The sequence below is a fragment of the Nestor notabilis genome, unplaced genomic scaffold, assembly GCF_000696875.1.
Source record: "Nestor notabilis isolate BGI_N333 unplaced genomic scaffold, ASM69687v1 scaffold33097, whole genome shotgun sequence".
NCBI lineage: Eukaryota > Metazoa > Chordata > Aves > Psittaciformes > Psittacidae > Nestor > Nestor notabilis.
Genome location: NW_009935843.1, coordinates 38,038 through 57,217, shown reverse-complemented (window position 1 = coordinate 57,217; position 19,180 = coordinate 38,038). Strand labels below are relative to the sequence as shown.

Sequence of the window (19,180 nt, the reverse complement as noted above, 5' to 3'; positions counted from 1 at the left end):
CCTTGCTTCGCTTGCTAGGCTCAAAGCACTACGTTCTTTGTCTTTCTGAAGTAGCATGGACACATGGTTACGGTATTACAATGATGAGATAAAAACGGTATTACAGTGATAAGGTGAAAAGAAAATAATGTGCTTAGACAAAATTCACTGCCCAACTTCGTGCAGAACCTGTAGATAGAATATGGTTTGCATTTATGAAGGAAACTGCAACTAAAGCAGCACTGTTGCAGCAGTCTGGCATAAAGAGCAGAGTGCGCTGTTCAGCATTCCAGTCTCTGAAATGCAGCACGTGCAGAAAAGCAGATTTGATGCAGTTGTAAAACTGAACAACCAGAGCAGGGTTCATCTGCTTGACTTGAGAAGTTTGTTGTGCACTCTTTTTGGATTCACTGTTTTAAGAAAGCATTACCTGCACAGCAGACTGGTCAGACCCATCCTGATGTTCTGAGCTGGCTGACTCACGGTCCTGACCTGCGCTGGAGGAGATCTGAAATACTCTGTGCCGGAGAGCCTGGTAGTGCTCAGAGATGTGTTTGAGAAAGCATTTGGTGCTGGTCAAAGATGAAGCCCTGCAAACAGAGCTAATGCAGCATCAGCTGCAGCTCTTGTCTGGGCTGGGGAACTGCTTCCTCCGCATTGAGCTTTTCAGTCAGGTCCTCAGTAGCAGGTATGTAGCTCCCATCTCTTCAGGGACAAAACACCAGGCAGGGAAGTATGCTGTCCTCCTGGGTGCTGGCAGCCTCGACAGAATTAGCCACCAGTGGGCACAAAATGGCATAGCGTGTTGTATTAAATTAGCTGATCACCATCTTTTCTTTTCTTTTTTTAAAATGCCTTACGAGTAGGTGGAAGCAGTATGGAAGTGTAGTAGTCTGCCATAATGATCACCTTGCTTATTAAAATATCTTACTTTATGCTTCCTGAATAATTTAAGTCATAACTGTATCACCTACACTGATTCATAGTTCCAAGCAGTATGTATCTGCTACCAGAGAGACGTCAGAGCTGTGGGTTTCTTGAATCTTTACATCTGCTAAAAAGCAACTCTGCTGCAATGTCTGAAATAAACCTGGAGTTCTCAGGTGTCCAGTTCATGTAGTAAGGGAGATATAATCTCCTGTTTTGTGCATTACAATCTGTATTTAGAATATTATTCTCTCTCTCCTGAATCATGCTTATTAAAGTTAGTGGATACAATGAAGATCAGTAATAATTATTTTGCTCCTGTAATTGTGGGTTTTGTCACTGCATGGATTGCTCTGTGCCAAAAGTGCAAACCCCCTTTTTTAAGTGAAAGAGATAATAAACAGATGTTTTTAGCTGACCTGCCAGTGAGGCTAACAGGAGATGGAAGCTGTATCTTTCTCTATCATTTTCACAGTCTGCCTGCAGGCCCAGGAACATGTGTTTCTAACCTTTATTCACACTTGGAACGCTTTGCAAGTGCAGTGGCTGGAAATTTTTTTCTGAACAAGGAGCGAGGAACCAGGAAGCTGAATATGGCTTTATTTCATACAGCCCATGGGCATATCTTATTAACAGATGGAACCCAGACATCTGCTGTGGTGTTTGACTCACTAAAGGTATTTCAAGGGTGTATACAATCTGTAGCAAGGCCAAGGTTCTTAATCCCATGTAAAGTGAAAATAGGTAATTCATTAAGTAAACTAAATTGCTGAGGGAGGGGTGGATATTCAATGAATTGAAGGCTTATTAAAGAAGATAAAGCAAGTATAGAGCTTAGAGTAAGTATGTAGCTATGACTTAAAGATAGTGGACTCAGCTGCACAGAACGGTGTATTTGACCAGATTCTTGTATGAAGGTAGCATATTTTATTCCTGGGCCACAAAGAAGTCTGAAAAGTAGATCCATAGAAATCTTTCCTTCATTCTGAGCTAGAATAAGTATTTGTCCTGTCTTTTTTTTTTTTACATGCTGCTTACTGTTAGATGTTTTTTGATTCACAAATCTTCTTACAAAACAGTAAAATGTCATGGTAAGGTTGGCTTACCCTGTAAATTTTTCCCTGGGAACAGTGCATATACAGTCCATCCTTTGAATTCTCCAGGTCATCTGAAGGATATCGACGTACAGAAGGGTCACGAGCTCAGATCATTGTCATGTTTCACGCAATCAATATGAAAACATTGTGAGAAGGATTTACAGATCTAAGTTATATGGCAAACTTCCCTGGCCCAAGAATGATGTTAAGCATTGCAGGATGTGTGAACAGATCTAAACTGAGAGCAAGAAACAGGAAGGCAGAAGACGTGGGCTGCAAGGGTCAGGAAGGCTTTTGTGTGAACAGAAAATAAACTAGTACCATCTGAGCAAAAATGAAACAAAGCTTGTGAAGTAATGCAGAATGAGAACTGGGAGTGTTTGGAAAAACAAATTGTTTCCATAAGCAGCTGGATTTGCAGACCCTGACAACCTGTTAGTTCTTTCCTGCTTGGATTCGCTTATGTCTAAAGCACTTTTGAACCCTAACTCCAGCCTTCTCAGGGTATGAAATATTCCAGTCACTCCAGAAACATCCAGGAACATTCTTTTAAACTTCAAACTTGCTTTGAAATTGACCTAGACCTTCAAAAGTGACTGGAAAAGAGGGACTAAATGTACATTGCAAGAGTTTGATTTTTGTTGTGAAATCAGAATCTAAATAAACTGGAGCTTGGAGTAAGAGAATGGAAGTCTGTTTCTCAGGTGTTGCAACTGTTTCTACACAGGCAAGAGGTTGATTAATGCTTTTTATGCAGAGAGCTAGAAATGTGGCTCTGGTCAATCACTGAAGTGAAGAAGTATTCTCTCTGATATTCCCATCCACCCCCCCAGCTGTTACAGAAGGTATTATTTTATTTTGCCATTTGGTAATATTAAGCTATTCTCTTTGCACATAAGATTGCATGAATGAGGTTCCAGTTTCAGTACCTCTTTACTGACAGTAGAATATCTGAATTAAAAAAGAATTGCAGGTTTTGCAGATCTTAAAAAAGGTGGAACATTCACTCCTAGGTGAAATGTGCTGAAATTACTTATTACAGAACAAAAGCAGAGCCATGGTTATCTGTTGTTCTATATGCATACCTTTAAAGCAATTATGATACTTAAGCATAGGTTTTACCGGACATGCAAGCCTGCGATTTTGTTCTTTGCTAGTAAGCATTGTGTGGTTAGTAGTTCTGCATTGTTCTTCTCTTTTAAGTGATGCAGATACAATGGAACTCTGAACTATGTTTAAGATCTGTCCTAGCTGTTGCAGGTTTTTCCCTTTTTTATTATTTCTGGACAACTGCAGTGAGAGTATGAATGTGATGGCAACTGTAAATAGCCACTCAGGAAGAAGAAGGAGAATCTGTCTCTGGGTCTGCAGCAAGTCCTTGTGTCCACAGATAAGCAGTAAGCTGTCTGTTTCATCCTGTTCCGTCTCTCCAAAAATGATCCTATGCTGTACTCCAGTAACATTGTTGCCATGGCACCCATCAAAACCCAGATATGCTCTTGCTTTATGTAGCAAGATGCAAATTTTTACAAACACGAGAATTTCTTTTCTCTTTTCACCGCTATAGGTAAGAGACGACCCATGCCTCCAGAGAGAGGCAATTTACTGAACACTTTTTGTCATTCCTGAGCACGTGCCATAGCTGACTCTTCACAGTTCAATCCACAAAGGGCATTTGCTGAATTTTCTGTATTTGCCTGTTTGATTTCCATGGTACAGATTCTGCTGCACATAAGATGTCATCTGTACTTGACCAGCCTTTAGAAAGGTGGGGAAGTGTGTGGGAGGGTGGGGAAAGGGAGAGCTGTTCATCCCCTGGTTTAAATTAAAGTCAGGGCACTGCAGCAATGTGTACCAGCTGAGGCTGTGGCTACACTGCTTCAGAGGAGAAAACTTGACCTGCTGTGTGAGCCCAGTTTTCTCCCTCTGTAGCAGGGAACAGGTCATGCATTGGACTCTGGCTGCACAGAGACTGGTGCAAATGGTGAGAATTGTTAGTGAGGGCTTGATGTGTACCAGTGCAGGTGAGATGAGATTCGGGAAGCATACAGTGGCTTGTTGCGGAGGAAATTATACATCTGTATGTTAAGACATTATTGCACACAGTAGCTAGGGAGGGAGGAGAGGCTAAGCTTGGAGCTCACGTTTGAAATGTTAGTCACATAATAAAAGGCTACTTAATCTTTAGAAACGTGCATATTGAAGACCAACACTGGGTTGTTACTTGACCTTTGCGCTGGCTCAGCAGTTAGCAGCTTTAGCAGAACAGCAGACAGTTTCTTGGCATGGGCAATTCTCTGGAAAATCCAAAGGCAACCTAACCCCCTGTACACTGCAGTGTATGAGGCAAGAAGAGGTTAAAGGCTGCTAATGCATTTGTCTCTGTTGTTTTAGAATATGCTCCATTTTGCTAGTGAATGATTTATCCCAGGGATGCATTATCTTCTAAATAAACCTTCAGTCTGGGTCAGTTCTGTATACACATAAAGCTAATGATGGAGATCCGAAAAGTTAAGCAGGCAAGAAATATGTGTGTGCATGTGTGTTTAGAGATTTGCTCTATATCAGTCTATGCTCAAGGAACACTATGAAATGGTGAGTGCTTCACTCATGTCAAGGAGAAGACTTCCTTCTCAGTAAGCAGTGCTCCCCACAAAAGGTAGTGCTGAAAGGTGAGGCTGGTTTGATTTCTGCTGATGCTAAATAAAAACAGAACTTTCCAAACTTTCTGTTGCTGGTGGTAGGTTTGATATTCATTTGCTGGATCTAGTAACTCAGTAATTGAAGGGGAGGATGTAAAGAGAATAACAAGGAAGGTATCAAAACCACTCTCCGATCAGAGAATAAGATGATCTTACTTTAAGGCATTAGACAGAGACATGGAGAATGTGAGTTCAGCTCTCTGCTTGCCACCTCTTACCTGTGCTGAGTGGCGAGTCACTCAGGAGATCCCCCTGAAGCATCCAGAGTCCTGGTGTTTGCACCCATCAGACTAGTGCTGTGACCCAAGGGAATGCCCTGCTTGGTAGCAGAGGCACAGTCCCAGCACAGCCAGGTGTCTGTGTTCCCCGGCTGCATGATGGTGATGTTCCCATTTGAGTGGCTTGGATTTGTAAACTGTCCCAGGCAGAGCTGGCTGATGTTTCAGATCCAGTCCTTGTACAAAGAGTAGTAACAGTTCAGTCCAGAGAGTGGAGAAAGTCTTGGCTAATTGTAAAAGAAATAGCTCTCTTTCCTGGAGAACCCCAAAACTTGTGACCAATGCAAGCCGTGTCAATAAGCCTTACTGCAAACCTACCCAGCCCTGTCCCAGCAAGTTGCACTACCCTGTCTCTTCCCCAGATACTATTAGCAGCAATGATTGTTTACGAATTCGGACACCAGAATACAAGAAGTTACTACTGCATGTCACACCCATACACACATAGCACACCTCAAACCTGGCTTATTAACTCTTTAAGGCTCATTTGCAAAAGTACACAGGAAATTCTACTAACTAACTGGATTTGTTTGTCTCAGATGAGATCTGCTTTGAGATCTTTTATCAGATACTATTTTTTTCATTAATAATCACTGAGATTTCTCAGGGACAGCATAACCATTTTTAACAGACCCTCATGCTGGTTGAGAGATTTGGAGTATTAACTTGCATGGTTGCACATATACAGCTGCATGCATGCAAGCAACGCTCTTACGCTCTTATGGTATTAAACGGAAAGCTAAGTATGTGTATCATTGTTGATAGAGCAGAGGCCAAAGGTTAATACAAACATGTTTTACAGCTGCAAGAGCTAATTACTTAAGTTAACGTGAATATAGTGTATATTGTTTGGGTCTAAGAAATCATATGCAAGCATATTTGCATCTAATCATAAAGTATTTTAGTGCTTGTAATAGAACTCATTAAAAATAATGTCGGTTATTCTAGAACACAGTGCAGTAAGCTTTTTTTTTAACCAATCAGCAATTATAGAGCCTATGTGCCATCCTTTACAGTTCTGCTAGTATCAATAAAATAATACTAGTTTATTTCCTTACAAAGGTAATTATTTTATTTAAAAATACAAAATAGGCTTTTAATGTTACCTGACATCTTCTTTCAAAAGGCCTAATTAAAAAAAGCAACATATTGCTTTGACAGCTAAAGGTTTGCAGGAAGTTTTGTTTCTTCACAAAATCAAGGATTCTTTCCTAATTCTTGCCCATTCAGAACATCAGTACAGGATCAAACACTTCTGAAAATCCTTTTCCCCAGAGCAATACCTTTGAAATTGTAAGTTCTAATCACGTCATCAGAAAGTATTCTTATGAGGGAAAGTTTTCAGGACTGGAGAAGGTGAGTGAGAAAATCTAACTGGTCCTTCTGTCAGTGGATCCAGGCACATTAAGAACTGTCAGCAAATTGAATCTTTCTTTTGATCAAACTACAAGGACGGTATTTTGCAGCCAGCCCGTATGTGTGGACTTCAGGTTCTGCAATTTACCATTGCACCTGAAATCTACTACTAGCAGGTTTTTTAAGCTAAATTGCACAATCCTGACACAGGCAGATTTCCCATAGTAATTGTGTTGACATAAGGACTATAGGATTTTGTGCGCAATTCCTCATGAAGGTGATCACCCTTGACTCCTAGAACTGAACCAACAGTGTTTGTTATCTTGTAGTAACAGGTGGTAAATATCATTTTGAATTCAGGTTGTATGTTAAAGGACCAGCCTCAGGTTCTTTAGCAGTGACATTTTGCTGTCTGAAGGATGAAGGAAAAATAACCACCTTTACTAGTAACAATTTCCTGGTTAAAGAAAATGATGTCTGAAGAAGCTGCTCTGCCAGCCTAATTACACCAATACAGATTTTGTCAGCCTGCTTCAGCCCCCTTGCATAAGGAACTGCTTACCGAACGTCTACTTGAAGCTCTTCTTTGATAACAAAGCTGTCTAAAAACTGCACCACAGGACTTGTGGAGAAAAGGCATGTGTTACTTCCCACCCTGAAACAACACTCTGAATATTTCCAGTTTGAGCTCAAAATATGTGAGAGTGCACGTGCATAAATGCTGTAAAAACTACAGAGAAATCTTTAAAAGTATCTGTACATGTGTATCTCTTGAAATTACTAGATCATGTACCAATCCTCAAATTAGGTCCACTAAGCTAAAGTTTAAGTATCCTTTGCCACTTGATGATCTGCAGGACACTTAAGTCTGGCTTAATGGAACTAATTTTAAGGTTCCCTAGTAATATCATTCTAACATAGTGTATGTTGGCTGGAATTCTTCCTTGTTTAAGACTACTTTAAAATCCCAAATGGAAGATTAATAGGATGTTTTCATTGTAATCTCAGAGAAAAAAAGAGAAAAAACTCAGCAAGATGATTCTAGAAGGGATGTCACAACTCAGCATAGCTTCCAGTATATTCCCACTTATGCTAGGATTGTTGCTGGATCTAATGAGTCTTGAGAACAGTTAGCACTATCAAATCACAATGGAGTCCAGAGAATTTCAGAAGAACCTTTCTCTAACAAATCTGTGAAAGCTGAAGACTTGGCATGCTGAGAGGAACAACAATTCACATTGCAAACCACACAACATATTGCTGAATATTCATATGCTACAGAATTAAGACCATATACTTAATATTGTAGAAAGAGTTGGAATACTTTGAACACTGCTCAGAAAGACAGAAATATCTTGTAGTACTCATAGAACAAGGCAATACCTATAGAATATTCTATCTCCTACGAAAAGTCAATTGGAAACAGAACTATCAGTTCTTTGTGTGCTTCCTCCATGTAAAGCCACGGTGATAACCCAAGGATATTTTAGTAAAACAGCTGAATTATCCACCCTGGTTCTCCAGTGGAACAGAAGACTAGGATTTAAGGCACATTAGTCAGCATACTACTGTATTGACCGTACTGGGTGGTGATGTCTTGTGCACATACTGTGGGTTTCTGCAGCAAAAGAGAAGGGGATTTACTGGAGGATGATTTTCTCAGAAACAAGGTGATGATTTAAAACATGATGATCATGTTGAATTTCATCTAGTTCTAGTTTGGCTTTTAGTTCATACGGAATCAGTGCAGGATTTAGCTGTGGAACTGGGAAAGCTTAACATGATGAACTGATGTTTGTGGAGACACACAAGTGTGTAAGTTTTTTGTCTTTTTAATAAGCTTTTTGTCCTTGAAAGTTACATGCAGCTCAGTAGAAAATCTGGGTGCAGGCAGCTACCAGGATCAAACTCACTGCTGTATGTTAGTTGTTTAAAACATGTGGTATGCTTCAGTATGGAGTCTTTAAACAAAACAGTTCTAGCTTGTGGCTATCATTACACGGACTGTATGCAGATAAGTCACAAATAGCTGAGCATATGTGTGGTGCAAGGTTAAAACAATAACGAGCAGGTAGAATCATTCAAACACTGGAAATAACTTCGACTCCAGGCCAACAGCTTAGCTTGAGATGGTATCAGTATGGGATAAAAAGAGATAAACTAACAGGCTTAGCAGCCCACTTGGAGTCAGCATATAGTATCTATACTTCCAGCAGGAGAGCAGATGGTCATATATTTAAGGAAGCACCAGACAGAGAGTCAGGACATCTGAATTCTATTCCTAGCTCTGCAGCAGTCTTCCTTGTCACCTTGGGGAGTAATTTTTTTCCCCTTTTTTCTTAATCTTTTAAGTAGTGGAAATAATATTTGCTTGTTTTACAGGGCAGTTGAGAGGCTAAACTGATGCTGAAATAATTCTCTGAAGCTCTAAGAAGAACATACGGAAGAACCGCGAAGTAAACTGGAAGAAAGGACACTGCATGGTTTCAGCTGGCATGTTTGTGCAAGACTTTTACAACCCTTCCTCTCCCTAGGATGTCCCATGTCTTTTTGCACAGTTTTCAAAGAGGGAATAAATGGATTAAGCTGCCTTCCACGTTTGCTGGAAAGATAAGCAGCTGACAGTAAGAACCTGACCAAAGAACAGACTTTATTACTGAGACATTATGTATGCCCAAGAGGGCAATAGGCTTGTTGACATTAATTGCTCATCCCAAGATATTTTTGCATTGGTGGCAGAATAATGTCTCCAATGGCTTTTATTCTGAATTCAGCAGCACTGTTCGCAAGCTGAACATTAAGTACTTAAGACATACTTAAGTATTGTCTTTTATGAACAAATCTTCTGCTGAAGTTCCAAAACAAGTCCATTTTTTTAAATCAGTGAGAAACATGCATGATTATTTGCACAGGACTTTCATCTGAAGCCCATTAAAATCAACAAGACTTCAAAGGAATTTGAATCAAAGACCTAGCAAGCAACTGTCATTTCTTCTGAATCCTATGCCCATTAAGCAAAATGACCCAATCTATCTTCATAACTATTTGGCATCATAGGAGTAACATTTTCACCACAGAATAAATAGCTTCTGCTTTCAGCGTGGAGGTGTAAGCTTTGGGCTGGAGTAGATTTTAGCGTGTATCACTATTTTCTCCATTTCTGCGTATCTTTTTTGCAAGAGAAAAAGAAATAAAAAATGAAGCCTTTTGGGTTTTTTCCTCTATGCCTCCATTTTTCTTATTCCTATATTCTGAGTCCCTGTAAAGGGACTGAACTCCAGCTCAAAACCAGTTCTGGTAAAAGGGCACACACAACACTACAGAAGACTTCAAAACATTAGTCCACCTCATAGCAGTGGTGGAGAAAAAAGAACCAAAAGCAAAGGTTATCTGAGAAGATGTCCTGAGTGTCAATATGGAATATGGTTTTCCAATATGAGTTTGTTTTTCTTATTCCTCATAAATAGACCTGTAAGTAATCTGGACTTCCTTCAGCTCTTCTGGAAGTCATTGTGCGTTGGATATCTATATGGAGGAAAATAGTCACTGTTTTCAGGTTCAGGCTATAGAGCAGGTTATAGTGCATGGCAATAAAATAGGAAGGGTAGTGTGATTTATGAAGAAGAACATATTCTCTTGCATACAGCCTGGTTTTGTGAGAACACACTTTTGGGTTCAGTTGCTCTTTTATACTGGGACTGTTCTGTTGCCTGTTTTCTTGATGAGAGACAGCCTTGGTAGTACTGTAAAAGGACTTCATACTTTGCTATACAAAGTAATGTCCATTGCATGTTTACACAACAAACTGACTTACTGGACTCTCTTTACCCCAAATTCATGCAGTTTTCTGCATTAAATCACCATGGGATAGCTTTAATTCAAGAGAGAAGCTGAGTGAAATAATTTCTTTTTGAAGAAATGTGCTATATGTCTAACTGTAGCCTATTAAGCAGGAATTCAACTGTTTATTCTTGATATATGAACTAAGCAAGAAATTAAATATTTGAACCAGCCTACTAACAAAACCACTCCTTATGACGGTGTAAAGCTGATAGCCAGAGACTGATCTGCTCCAACTGTAGATGAGACTCTGATATCCCAGACGTTCCCTTTATAGGAATATTGGTTGTTACTTTTGTGTCCTTTTTTTTGGCTAGATAAGTGGCAGAACTGCACTTAAGAGGTCAGAGAAGTGCTCCACAAAGACATAAATGCAGGAAGGAAGGGAGCTTTTCTCAAGTTCTTCCCATCCCCATGACTTTTTTAAGCTAAACTTCACTAGTTGCTGTGGACCTTGTGGGTAACCTTTTCTCCGATGACTACCAACTTTGTCACATAACATTTTTAAAGATTTGAAGGTGACATATAGAAAAATCTTCTTCTTAGAAGTGCTTCAGTGCAAATGTGCTATTTGTATGTGTTTGTGTTTTTCGATGTGGAAGAGAGCTTGGAGAATCAAGAGAAAATAGAACTATTTAAAAGTTAATGATTCAACAAGGGCAGGTTCCCTTCCAGGAGAAGTCTGGTTATATATTATGATTATAGAAATAAAATCTTCAGTCCTTCTCATCTCTAGTGTTGCACTGTCACATCTGGGTTCTATGCACAAAGATGTGGCTTTTCCTTGGGGTCATCTTTTCTCTGGGGATGCTAATGCCTGGAAAACTCAGCTTGAAATTGCAATATGACGGGTGAGTGTGAAGGGGGTGTCATGAAGAATTGTGCATGCAGTGAAATTTCCACGAACTGTGTAAGATTAATAATAATTATGAATTGAAAATCTGGAGATAGGGTTACTAAGCTGTAAGCTTCGTAAAATTTGGAAAGAAAACATAAAGATGGGAAACGAAGAAAGAGAAAACCAAATCCAAGCCAAGAAAGATATGATTGCAGCCGTAGGAGACACAGAATGCCCCTCAAATGCATTTCAGGATGCTCTGCTTCCATTAGCTGAAATTCATTTGGCCTAGCCTCCTTCGTATGAACTTTGTAATCAGATGCCATAGGAATAAAATACCTTTTCTCAGTATAAAGCGTGGGGGGTGGCTGAACAAAATTACATCTTTAAATAAAAGACAGCTGAGGTTGTGTGAAAAAGACTGTGTCTCAAAAGCAGCTTAGATACTGAACCCCTGTTGCAAATCTGTATCAATAACTGAAAAAAACTAATGGATTTTTTCCAGACAATCCTTACCCCAAGGTGTCCTGAGAATGAGATAATCATGGTTTTTTTACTGATTAATGTTTTTGAAAAGTATTAAACATCTGGTTTTGCTTCATTCTCCACTCTTGGTATTGCTTCATAAGAAAATGAGTGATATAAAATTATATCATTTGTCTATCTATCTATCTAAACTGTTTTGTTTCATTTACCCCCAACTTTACAAAGAATGGTAGGTTATGGCAGTTGGGATTTGCAGGAGGGCACAACTATAGTGTGGAGGCCAACTATCCACATAGAATTCTATGCACAGAATTTTCTAAAGTAAACAGAGAAAGTACCTGAATGAAAGTGCTGAATGCTTCTAGGCTGATTATATCGCCAGAATATAGTTTTTAAAAGGAGAGAAAATATAGCAATACCTACTGCAAAGAAGTTCTTTCATAGTATACTCAGTCAACAATTCTCCTGACAAAGCTCCTGGCAGAATAAACAGTCATTACTTCTCTCTTTAGAATGTGTTATTTTCCTTTGATAATATTAAGTCTTCAGATTTGTGCCAGAGTTGCAGTCAGAGCCTGTTGATTTCACTGAATATAATTCAATGGCTCCTTGGTAATGTAGTGTTCATTTCTGTTTCTAATTGCTGTCCAGGACTGAACCTGTTGAGCACTTGTATGGCATTTAAAAACACTCTTAATCGAGTGGTCAGTGTGACTCAGATGAAATGACTAGTAAAGCCCATTTTCGTTGTCATTTGCTCTGTTCAACAACTTAAATGAAATATCCAATCTATGGGCATTGAAGGAAATGCAGCTTATGCTGAGAACCGTCTCTCAACTTGGTAAGAAAGCTTAACTGTAGCATTTTAAAAACTGTTGTTCTCACATGGTCACGTGAGCCGACTTTGCACTTCTCCACTGAGAGCCCTAGTCCATAATCATAAACGAGTGTGTGCTTTCTAATCTTAGTTTACTATTAAAAATGATTTGTCTCCGCGCTGGCTATTGTAAAAGGTTTATCAGTAAATAAGAGCTGGCCATCTGGCAGCAATCTGACTGTCTGGCATTTCTTTCATTTTGTTGTAATTAAGACATAATGTCAATGAGGATAGAAAGATATTACAGGATATTGTTTCCTTTCCTGATAGACAAAGAGCAAAGCAAGCCCAGGCATTTAGAAAGAATAAACTCTGAACTGCAGCTGAGATGTTTATTCTCCTAGCAAAGATGTTTATCCTGCATTTACAAGGTTTATTACAAAGTTATCATGACTGTTGCACCAAACTGTTAGCAATGCAAATGTAACCATTTTGCCCCGTAGATGAGGTCCTTACATGCTAACAGCATCTCCTGAACCAGTAGTATACAGCCCATATTAACCATCAAATTCTATGTTTCTTTATCAGCAAAGGTGATATTTTCAAGAGAGATGTAAAAAAGCCCCAAATCCCCCTATTTTTCAGTGGGTAATGTGACTGAATAGTGAATTCTGTTTGCATGTATATTAAGCAGATAATTGTACATTTGTGTATGGAAGTGCAAATGATAGCAGTTGCAGTTCAGATGATGCGAGTATATTATATTGATGACCATAATGAGCATGGCCATGCAAGGCTTTTGCAACAAGAATTTCTGTTATAAAAGCTTTAACATGTAAAATGTTCTTTTTTTGTACTTGTCCTGTAGAGGTTCCAAGGCCCACTGAAGTCACTGAAGGAGACTGTGAAGCAGTAGTTATTGGTTGCTAATAAATACAAATACTTCTCAGGTTCCCCATTCTATCACATCAGTAGTGGATAACTGCTGTCTTACCTTTGAGTAATGCAATGTAGTCATCAAAATCCACCCCTCATTCTGAAAGCCTTTCATTAGAAATGGCACACTTGCTGTCAGGCTTGGAAAGTTGATCTGCTGAAACACTGAAAAAAAGAAAAAGAATTACAAAGAGGTTTTTAATAGAAGATACAGATTTGGGTTTTCTGCATTTCCAACTATTTTAAGTTGTTCTTTCTAAACTTCAAATATTTTTTTTTCAGATTGAGACTGTAGTAAATGGAAGTTTCTTGGGGCCTTACAAAAATATACACTCAGACACTGTATTTGTGTGTCTTTGCTAAAAATATAAAATGATAGATCCTGTACTAGAAACTTTTGTTTTCTGCAAATTGGGTAAGAATATGCAGGTCTGGAGAGCACGCTAGTCACTATGTGTGGAATAAATTAGCTACGCTTCTGACAAGTAGTTTCTGAACATCTCAAGCTCTTATAAATGTTCATTTACCATGATTATCTAATGGTTTTGCATGCTGAAGTAGAAGAGCGAAGCACCAAATCTATCTGGAACATCTTATCAAATAAATAGTTCATTACATATTACAAACGATCTTGTTTTGGCCCTGGTCCTGCAGAGGCAGAAATACACACCAGAGCTCATGTGAGCAGTTGATTTTCAGTGGAGCTGGTATGGTGAATGAATAATTGCCACTGGCAAGGAAGCAGAGTTAACACTCAACCAACAGAAAACTCACATCACTTAGTCCTGTTTGCAGCTGAAACATTCCAGGAATTCATCACCCAGACATGTTTTTGTTGGAAAAGCACTCAGTTACATGTTCTGTCTTCCATCTACATAACAAAATATCTCCTTTTGACTTATGGAATCATGGATACTTTAACAGACATTAAAACTGATCTTGTTTCTCTGCTGAACTTCCAGGGATCAGGTTTTGCATATTGTGCCAGAAACATTTCAGCAAGTCCAGCTTCTTCAGCATCTTTGCAGCAGTTTACTGGTAGGTAGGAATAACCATGTGTACTGACAAAGCAGAGTGGGGTCTTGGGGTATAAAACAGGTTTGCATGTACCTTTGGACAGGAATGAAAATTAGTAAATTTCAAAAAGGTTTAACTAACTTTTCTTAGTGTAGAGTGGAAGTGTTCTTCTACTACCTGAAAGAATTTATGGGAAGAAGTTAGATTCCTTGCATGGCCCTGTGAAGGTGCTGCTCCTTATGAGTGGTGCCTGAGCCAATGGAAACACTAAGCCTACGCTGCATGCTATGTAAACAGGTGGCTCGGGAATGGTTTAGGGGAGAATTTGAAGGAAAACTTCTTCCATTTATTGATATGCAGCTACTCTATCTTAAATACATTTTCTTATTCCAAAACCAGCTTTGACTGTGCATTTCTTTTTTCTCTGCACAGCTGGATTTGTGGAAGCCACTGCTGCCTGAAGACATTGGGGCTGGAGAAGACCTGCACATGAGGGTTCCAGCCCCTCTGGTGCAGGAGGTGAAAGACAGCTTAGATCAGCATATGATCTCTTACAGGTACAACCTCTAATTTCCCAATGGGAAAGGCTGGATCTAACAATCTTCCTTGCTATCACAAAATGACCTAGCCCTTCCCAGCGAACAGTCAGCAAGTACTGATGATAGGAGCCAACCTTTGTTCCAAGTGCCTCCAATTTGCCTTGACCTGCCCAATGCACAGATTCTATATATACACCTCTGAGTTTTAAAAGCACATTCCCCTGTGCCCTGTTTATTCACCTTCCAACTAGCCTGGACTGTGAATTTGGAACTGGGATCTGTGACAGCCCAATCTGTCTTGTTTCTTGCTGTTGCCTTCTCAGTGGCAGAGGATGGCACTCAGAGGTATGACTCTTTTTCTAGCCTAAAATCAGGGAGCCAAACCTGGTACAACTACTACTTACAGGAGCATGCTTTGCTCCTGGAAAGCACTGATATTTGAACACGGGGTCCTCCCTATTTTAAAATCCCTAAAGGTTTAATTAGTGTCACTGTAGAGAAACAGTCTCTGTAGCTCTCCCCTTCCCTGTCTTTTGTTGCTCCTTTGGTTTGGAGAAAAGCCCTTACAAAGTGAATATTCAGCCAGTTTCTTCCAAGCTGTAGTTTCCTACTCCTATCTCCCTCCAGGCTGGTGAGAATTTCCTAGCACCTTCCTGCCAAACAGAGACATTCCAGCCTGGGACAAAGGTCCCAGTGTCAGGTGTCCATTGTGCACACAGTTGGGAGCCACGAGCTGCAAATGGCCCATGATGCTTTGTCACACCTACCCAGACACGTATCTTCACTGACTGCCAGCTTCTACTTTAAACCAGAGAATCACCTAATTCAGAGGCAAAGAGTATTTATAAAGCCAAATGGCTTGAAATAAGATCTATTCCTCACACAGTCCCATTCCCATTTGGAACAGACTTTTTCAGGTAACCAGTGGCTAGCTATATTTCATATAAACAATCCTGTAGTCATTCAGGGCTGGTGACAGTCTATGGACATACGCATACATATTTACCAATCAAAGATAAGTTAAAGAACGATTGGTGCCACTTCGAAGCTGTTTAGTGTTAAAGCTGATCTTGACATCTTGCATCTTGCCTCATTAATACTTTTTAGTGTGATCCCTGACAACCAGAGATGGAGAGAGATAAGTTGGGACCCAGTACAAATTATCTAACATCAGGTTTAGGCATTCAGGACTTAAGACAACATTCCAGAAGATATTTAACCTCTTACTTACATCAAGGCTCTTCATATTCTAGTGGTTTCAACTGATTCTAGGGAAAATTTAAAAATTAAACTCAAATTAGTAGTTTAGTCTTTTATTTTTTTTCTTTTCCTTGCATTAGGGCCAGAACTCCACCCCCTTTGCATAGAGACCTAAAGAAAGAGGTGGATAATTTAACAGTGAAGCTGAAATTTTGCTTCGTATTGCAAAGGGCGTGAGATGAGTATGGCAATGTTAGAGTTAAAGTTCCTATAACACATTCAAAGCAGGAACCACCTTTTAGAAAGCAGTTGACATGCAAGGAAGGTAACATGCCAGTTAGGTATGTAATGATAGAGACATAAATGACAAATTATAATCAGGACATCAATATTCTGACTGTGTCAGACTCTGGGATTTCAATTCTCCAGACCCTGATAAGGCTTTTTGCGTGTGTGGTTGCAGTTCAAGGGAATTTACACTGGCTGAATTTTAGTTTGAAGTTTGGATGTGAATAAACATCAAAGCTTAGAGTGAAAATCAGCTGTAACTACTCTTAAAAGTTTCATATTTCCAGAAATTCAGCCCAGTGCTACTGTCAGCAGAATAGTCCATTAGCATTTACAGTGGTTGAAATCAACAGTGTTTAAGCTACCTTTGCAATTGTCTTATCACAAGTGTTTACAAAGAGCACAGATTTGGAACACTGTTACAAGGGCCCGATTGCAGTGAGAAGCACAGTGTATGATCCAAAGTCCCCTGAAGCCAAGGAGAAGGTTTTAGTGACTCCCTTGATCATGGAAGCACACCTGTGCTATACTCATTTCTGAACTCATTTGTAGCTAAAAGGGCAAGAAGACGTTTTTGAAGGAAAGAGGGGGTTTGTTCTGATTCTGGCAAGTTGCAATGAATACTTCCGTGAAGTCTTTGCAAATTGAAAATGTCTCCATAAAATACAGTGAAACACTAATCGTAAATTTTTCCCTTTCCCCTCCTTTTCCCAAAAGGTGTTATTTTAGAGTTTTGCCCAAAAGTACAAGTGGTGTAGAAAAGAAAGACAATAAATACTTTTTTTTTGGTATAAAATCGTCAATCTCAAAAAAAAAAAATAAAAAAAATCTTGTAAAGTTATTGCTTTGTTTGAATCCAGCAAAAATTTCAGTACTTAGAACTTCCTCTTACACTGAAGTAATTATTATGCTGATGGTGGTGAATTTGCAAGGCAGTCCACAACAGATGAAGCTAAATCCTTTCATTTGTTGATGTAAGTAATGTACTCACCATGATAGTTCTGCAGTAACTGCTAGGGATTGGGTTTTTTCCTATCTATCTCCCCCTTTCCTCTCCTCTCAGCGTCCTAATACCTGATGTGCAGGAATTGGTGGATCACAGCATGCCAAGGGAAAGGAACAGCCCCAGGCAGGTCCCAGATGGTTATGACTATACCCAATATCACCCCATGGAAGAGGTAAGATGAACACAAGACTGCTTGCTTGCTTTGTAGCTGCTGTTTTGTAATTGCCAAAACAAGCAACTCTGTGCTTGCAGAAAGCTCAGCTGAAGTCACTGGAGCTCTTTCTGTCTGTCTTCTTTGCAGAATTAGACCTTACTCTTTGAACAGAATCTTGGCCTGGTTGAACTGAACATGAATTTGCCATTGATTTTGATCAAATCTTCAGTTCTTCCCTGACCAAAATGTAAATGCTCTGCATGAAGCAGCCATATTGTTTTGCAGACAATAATCTGGGATTCAGTTGGTTGTTTTGGCACCTTTCTACCCTATCATGCTTTATAATTAACTCTATCCTTATAATTAACTCTATCGTTTATTTGTTTAAGAGCACTCTCAGCAGATGCTGAGACAAATGTGAAGTGCAATGACTACGGTGGTCTCTGTAATCCCAGTGAGGAAGAAGAGATGAACAGTGCGAGATCCGTAGAAAGAATTTAAAGACAGGTTTTTAACATACTCTGTTAAGGAAAGAATAATGTCATAAGGGTGGGTAGTGAAGACTTCTGGGTGCTGTGTTTCACAGACCAGTGGGTAAGCCTGGACACCAGCAGAGCATGCTGGTATTCCTTCCTCCTCCTACCCACACAGTAAGAGTGAGAAAGCAGAGTCAATCCTCATGTATGTTTTGTTTGAGCTACCTATTGGGGATGACTGCTGCTGAACTCAAATGTGGAAAATCAGTACTCATAGGAAAGAGACTGTGGGGCTGAAGATTTGACAGTGTGGCTCCATGCCTGGTGAAGTCAACAGAAAGATGCCCATTACATGGGCATATGGAATGAGATCCAGAATGGAGTATCAGTGTGGTATTGCAATGATGTTACACTTTAACACCCAGTGAGATATGACCATGACTTTGCTCAGAGGCAAGTGAGAGGCCTTCCATGAGTGTTAAGTGATACTACAGGTTGAAACAAGCTCTGAGGAAAACATTGCTTGTCTAAGCAAAATAAAATGCTTTAATCTGGAAATGGAGGTGGAAAGAGAAGGAAACTCATACTCTATGACTATTTAGATTTATCAATGGATGACTGAGATCCAGAACAGCAACAGTGAGCTGGTGACTCAGCACTACCTGGGGAATACGGTTGAGAATCGACCAATGTATTATCTGAAGGTAAGGGGGGAGCTTTCTTAAAATGAGTAAAAGGTATCTCCACAGAAAAGCACACAGGAGAAGGCAGGATTCAGACTTTTCCTAAGACAGTACTCATCCAAATTCATTGAAATAACAGATGGGTTTAGTCCTCTACAGTGCATGTAAGACTTGTCAACTTTCATATATATTATCACCATAACCTTGCTATTGGTATTATACAGTGAAAACAACAAATTTAACTTAAGTCTTACTTAGAAATACAAATCAAGCTGAAACTGGCTTGGCAACAGCTGTGTGTGAGGATAAAGAGTTTTACTTTGTTGCTTCTATTACCTTTTATAGCATATAGCCTTTCTGCTAGGAGTATTCCATGACATTTTTTATTGGACATCCTAGTAAAAACCATAGTCTTAATAATTGTATTACTTATTGTCTAATCTGTTCCCACCACTGTGTAAAATTAGATTCCCTGCATTTTTTTGCTTCCCCTTCTTAAAAAAAAAAATAAATCTCGAAGTAAGAACAACCAGTCCTGTGAATTGCTAATATAAATGAAAA

General features: G+C 39.4%; 1 protein-coding gene across 1 annotated transcript in view; it reads left to right on the top strand.

The window, feature by feature from the left end:
* Nucleotides 1-11,023: 11,023 nt before the first annotated feature.
* CPO (carboxypeptidase O) overlaps nucleotides 11,024-19,180 on the top strand; it is a 14,044-nt gene continuing 5,887 nt past the window's right edge. Inside the window, exons 1-5 of the mRNA XM_010018009.1 lie at nucleotides 11,024-11,030; nucleotides 13,189-13,232; nucleotides 14,706-14,830; nucleotides 17,364-17,478; nucleotides 18,539-18,640. Coding sequence (XP_010016311.1) covers nucleotides 11,024-11,030; nucleotides 13,189-13,232; nucleotides 14,706-14,830; nucleotides 17,364-17,478; nucleotides 18,539-18,640 — 393 coding nt within the window. The remainder of the gene's footprint in view (nucleotides 11,031-13,188; nucleotides 13,233-14,705; nucleotides 14,831-17,363; nucleotides 17,479-18,538; nucleotides 18,641-19,180) is intronic.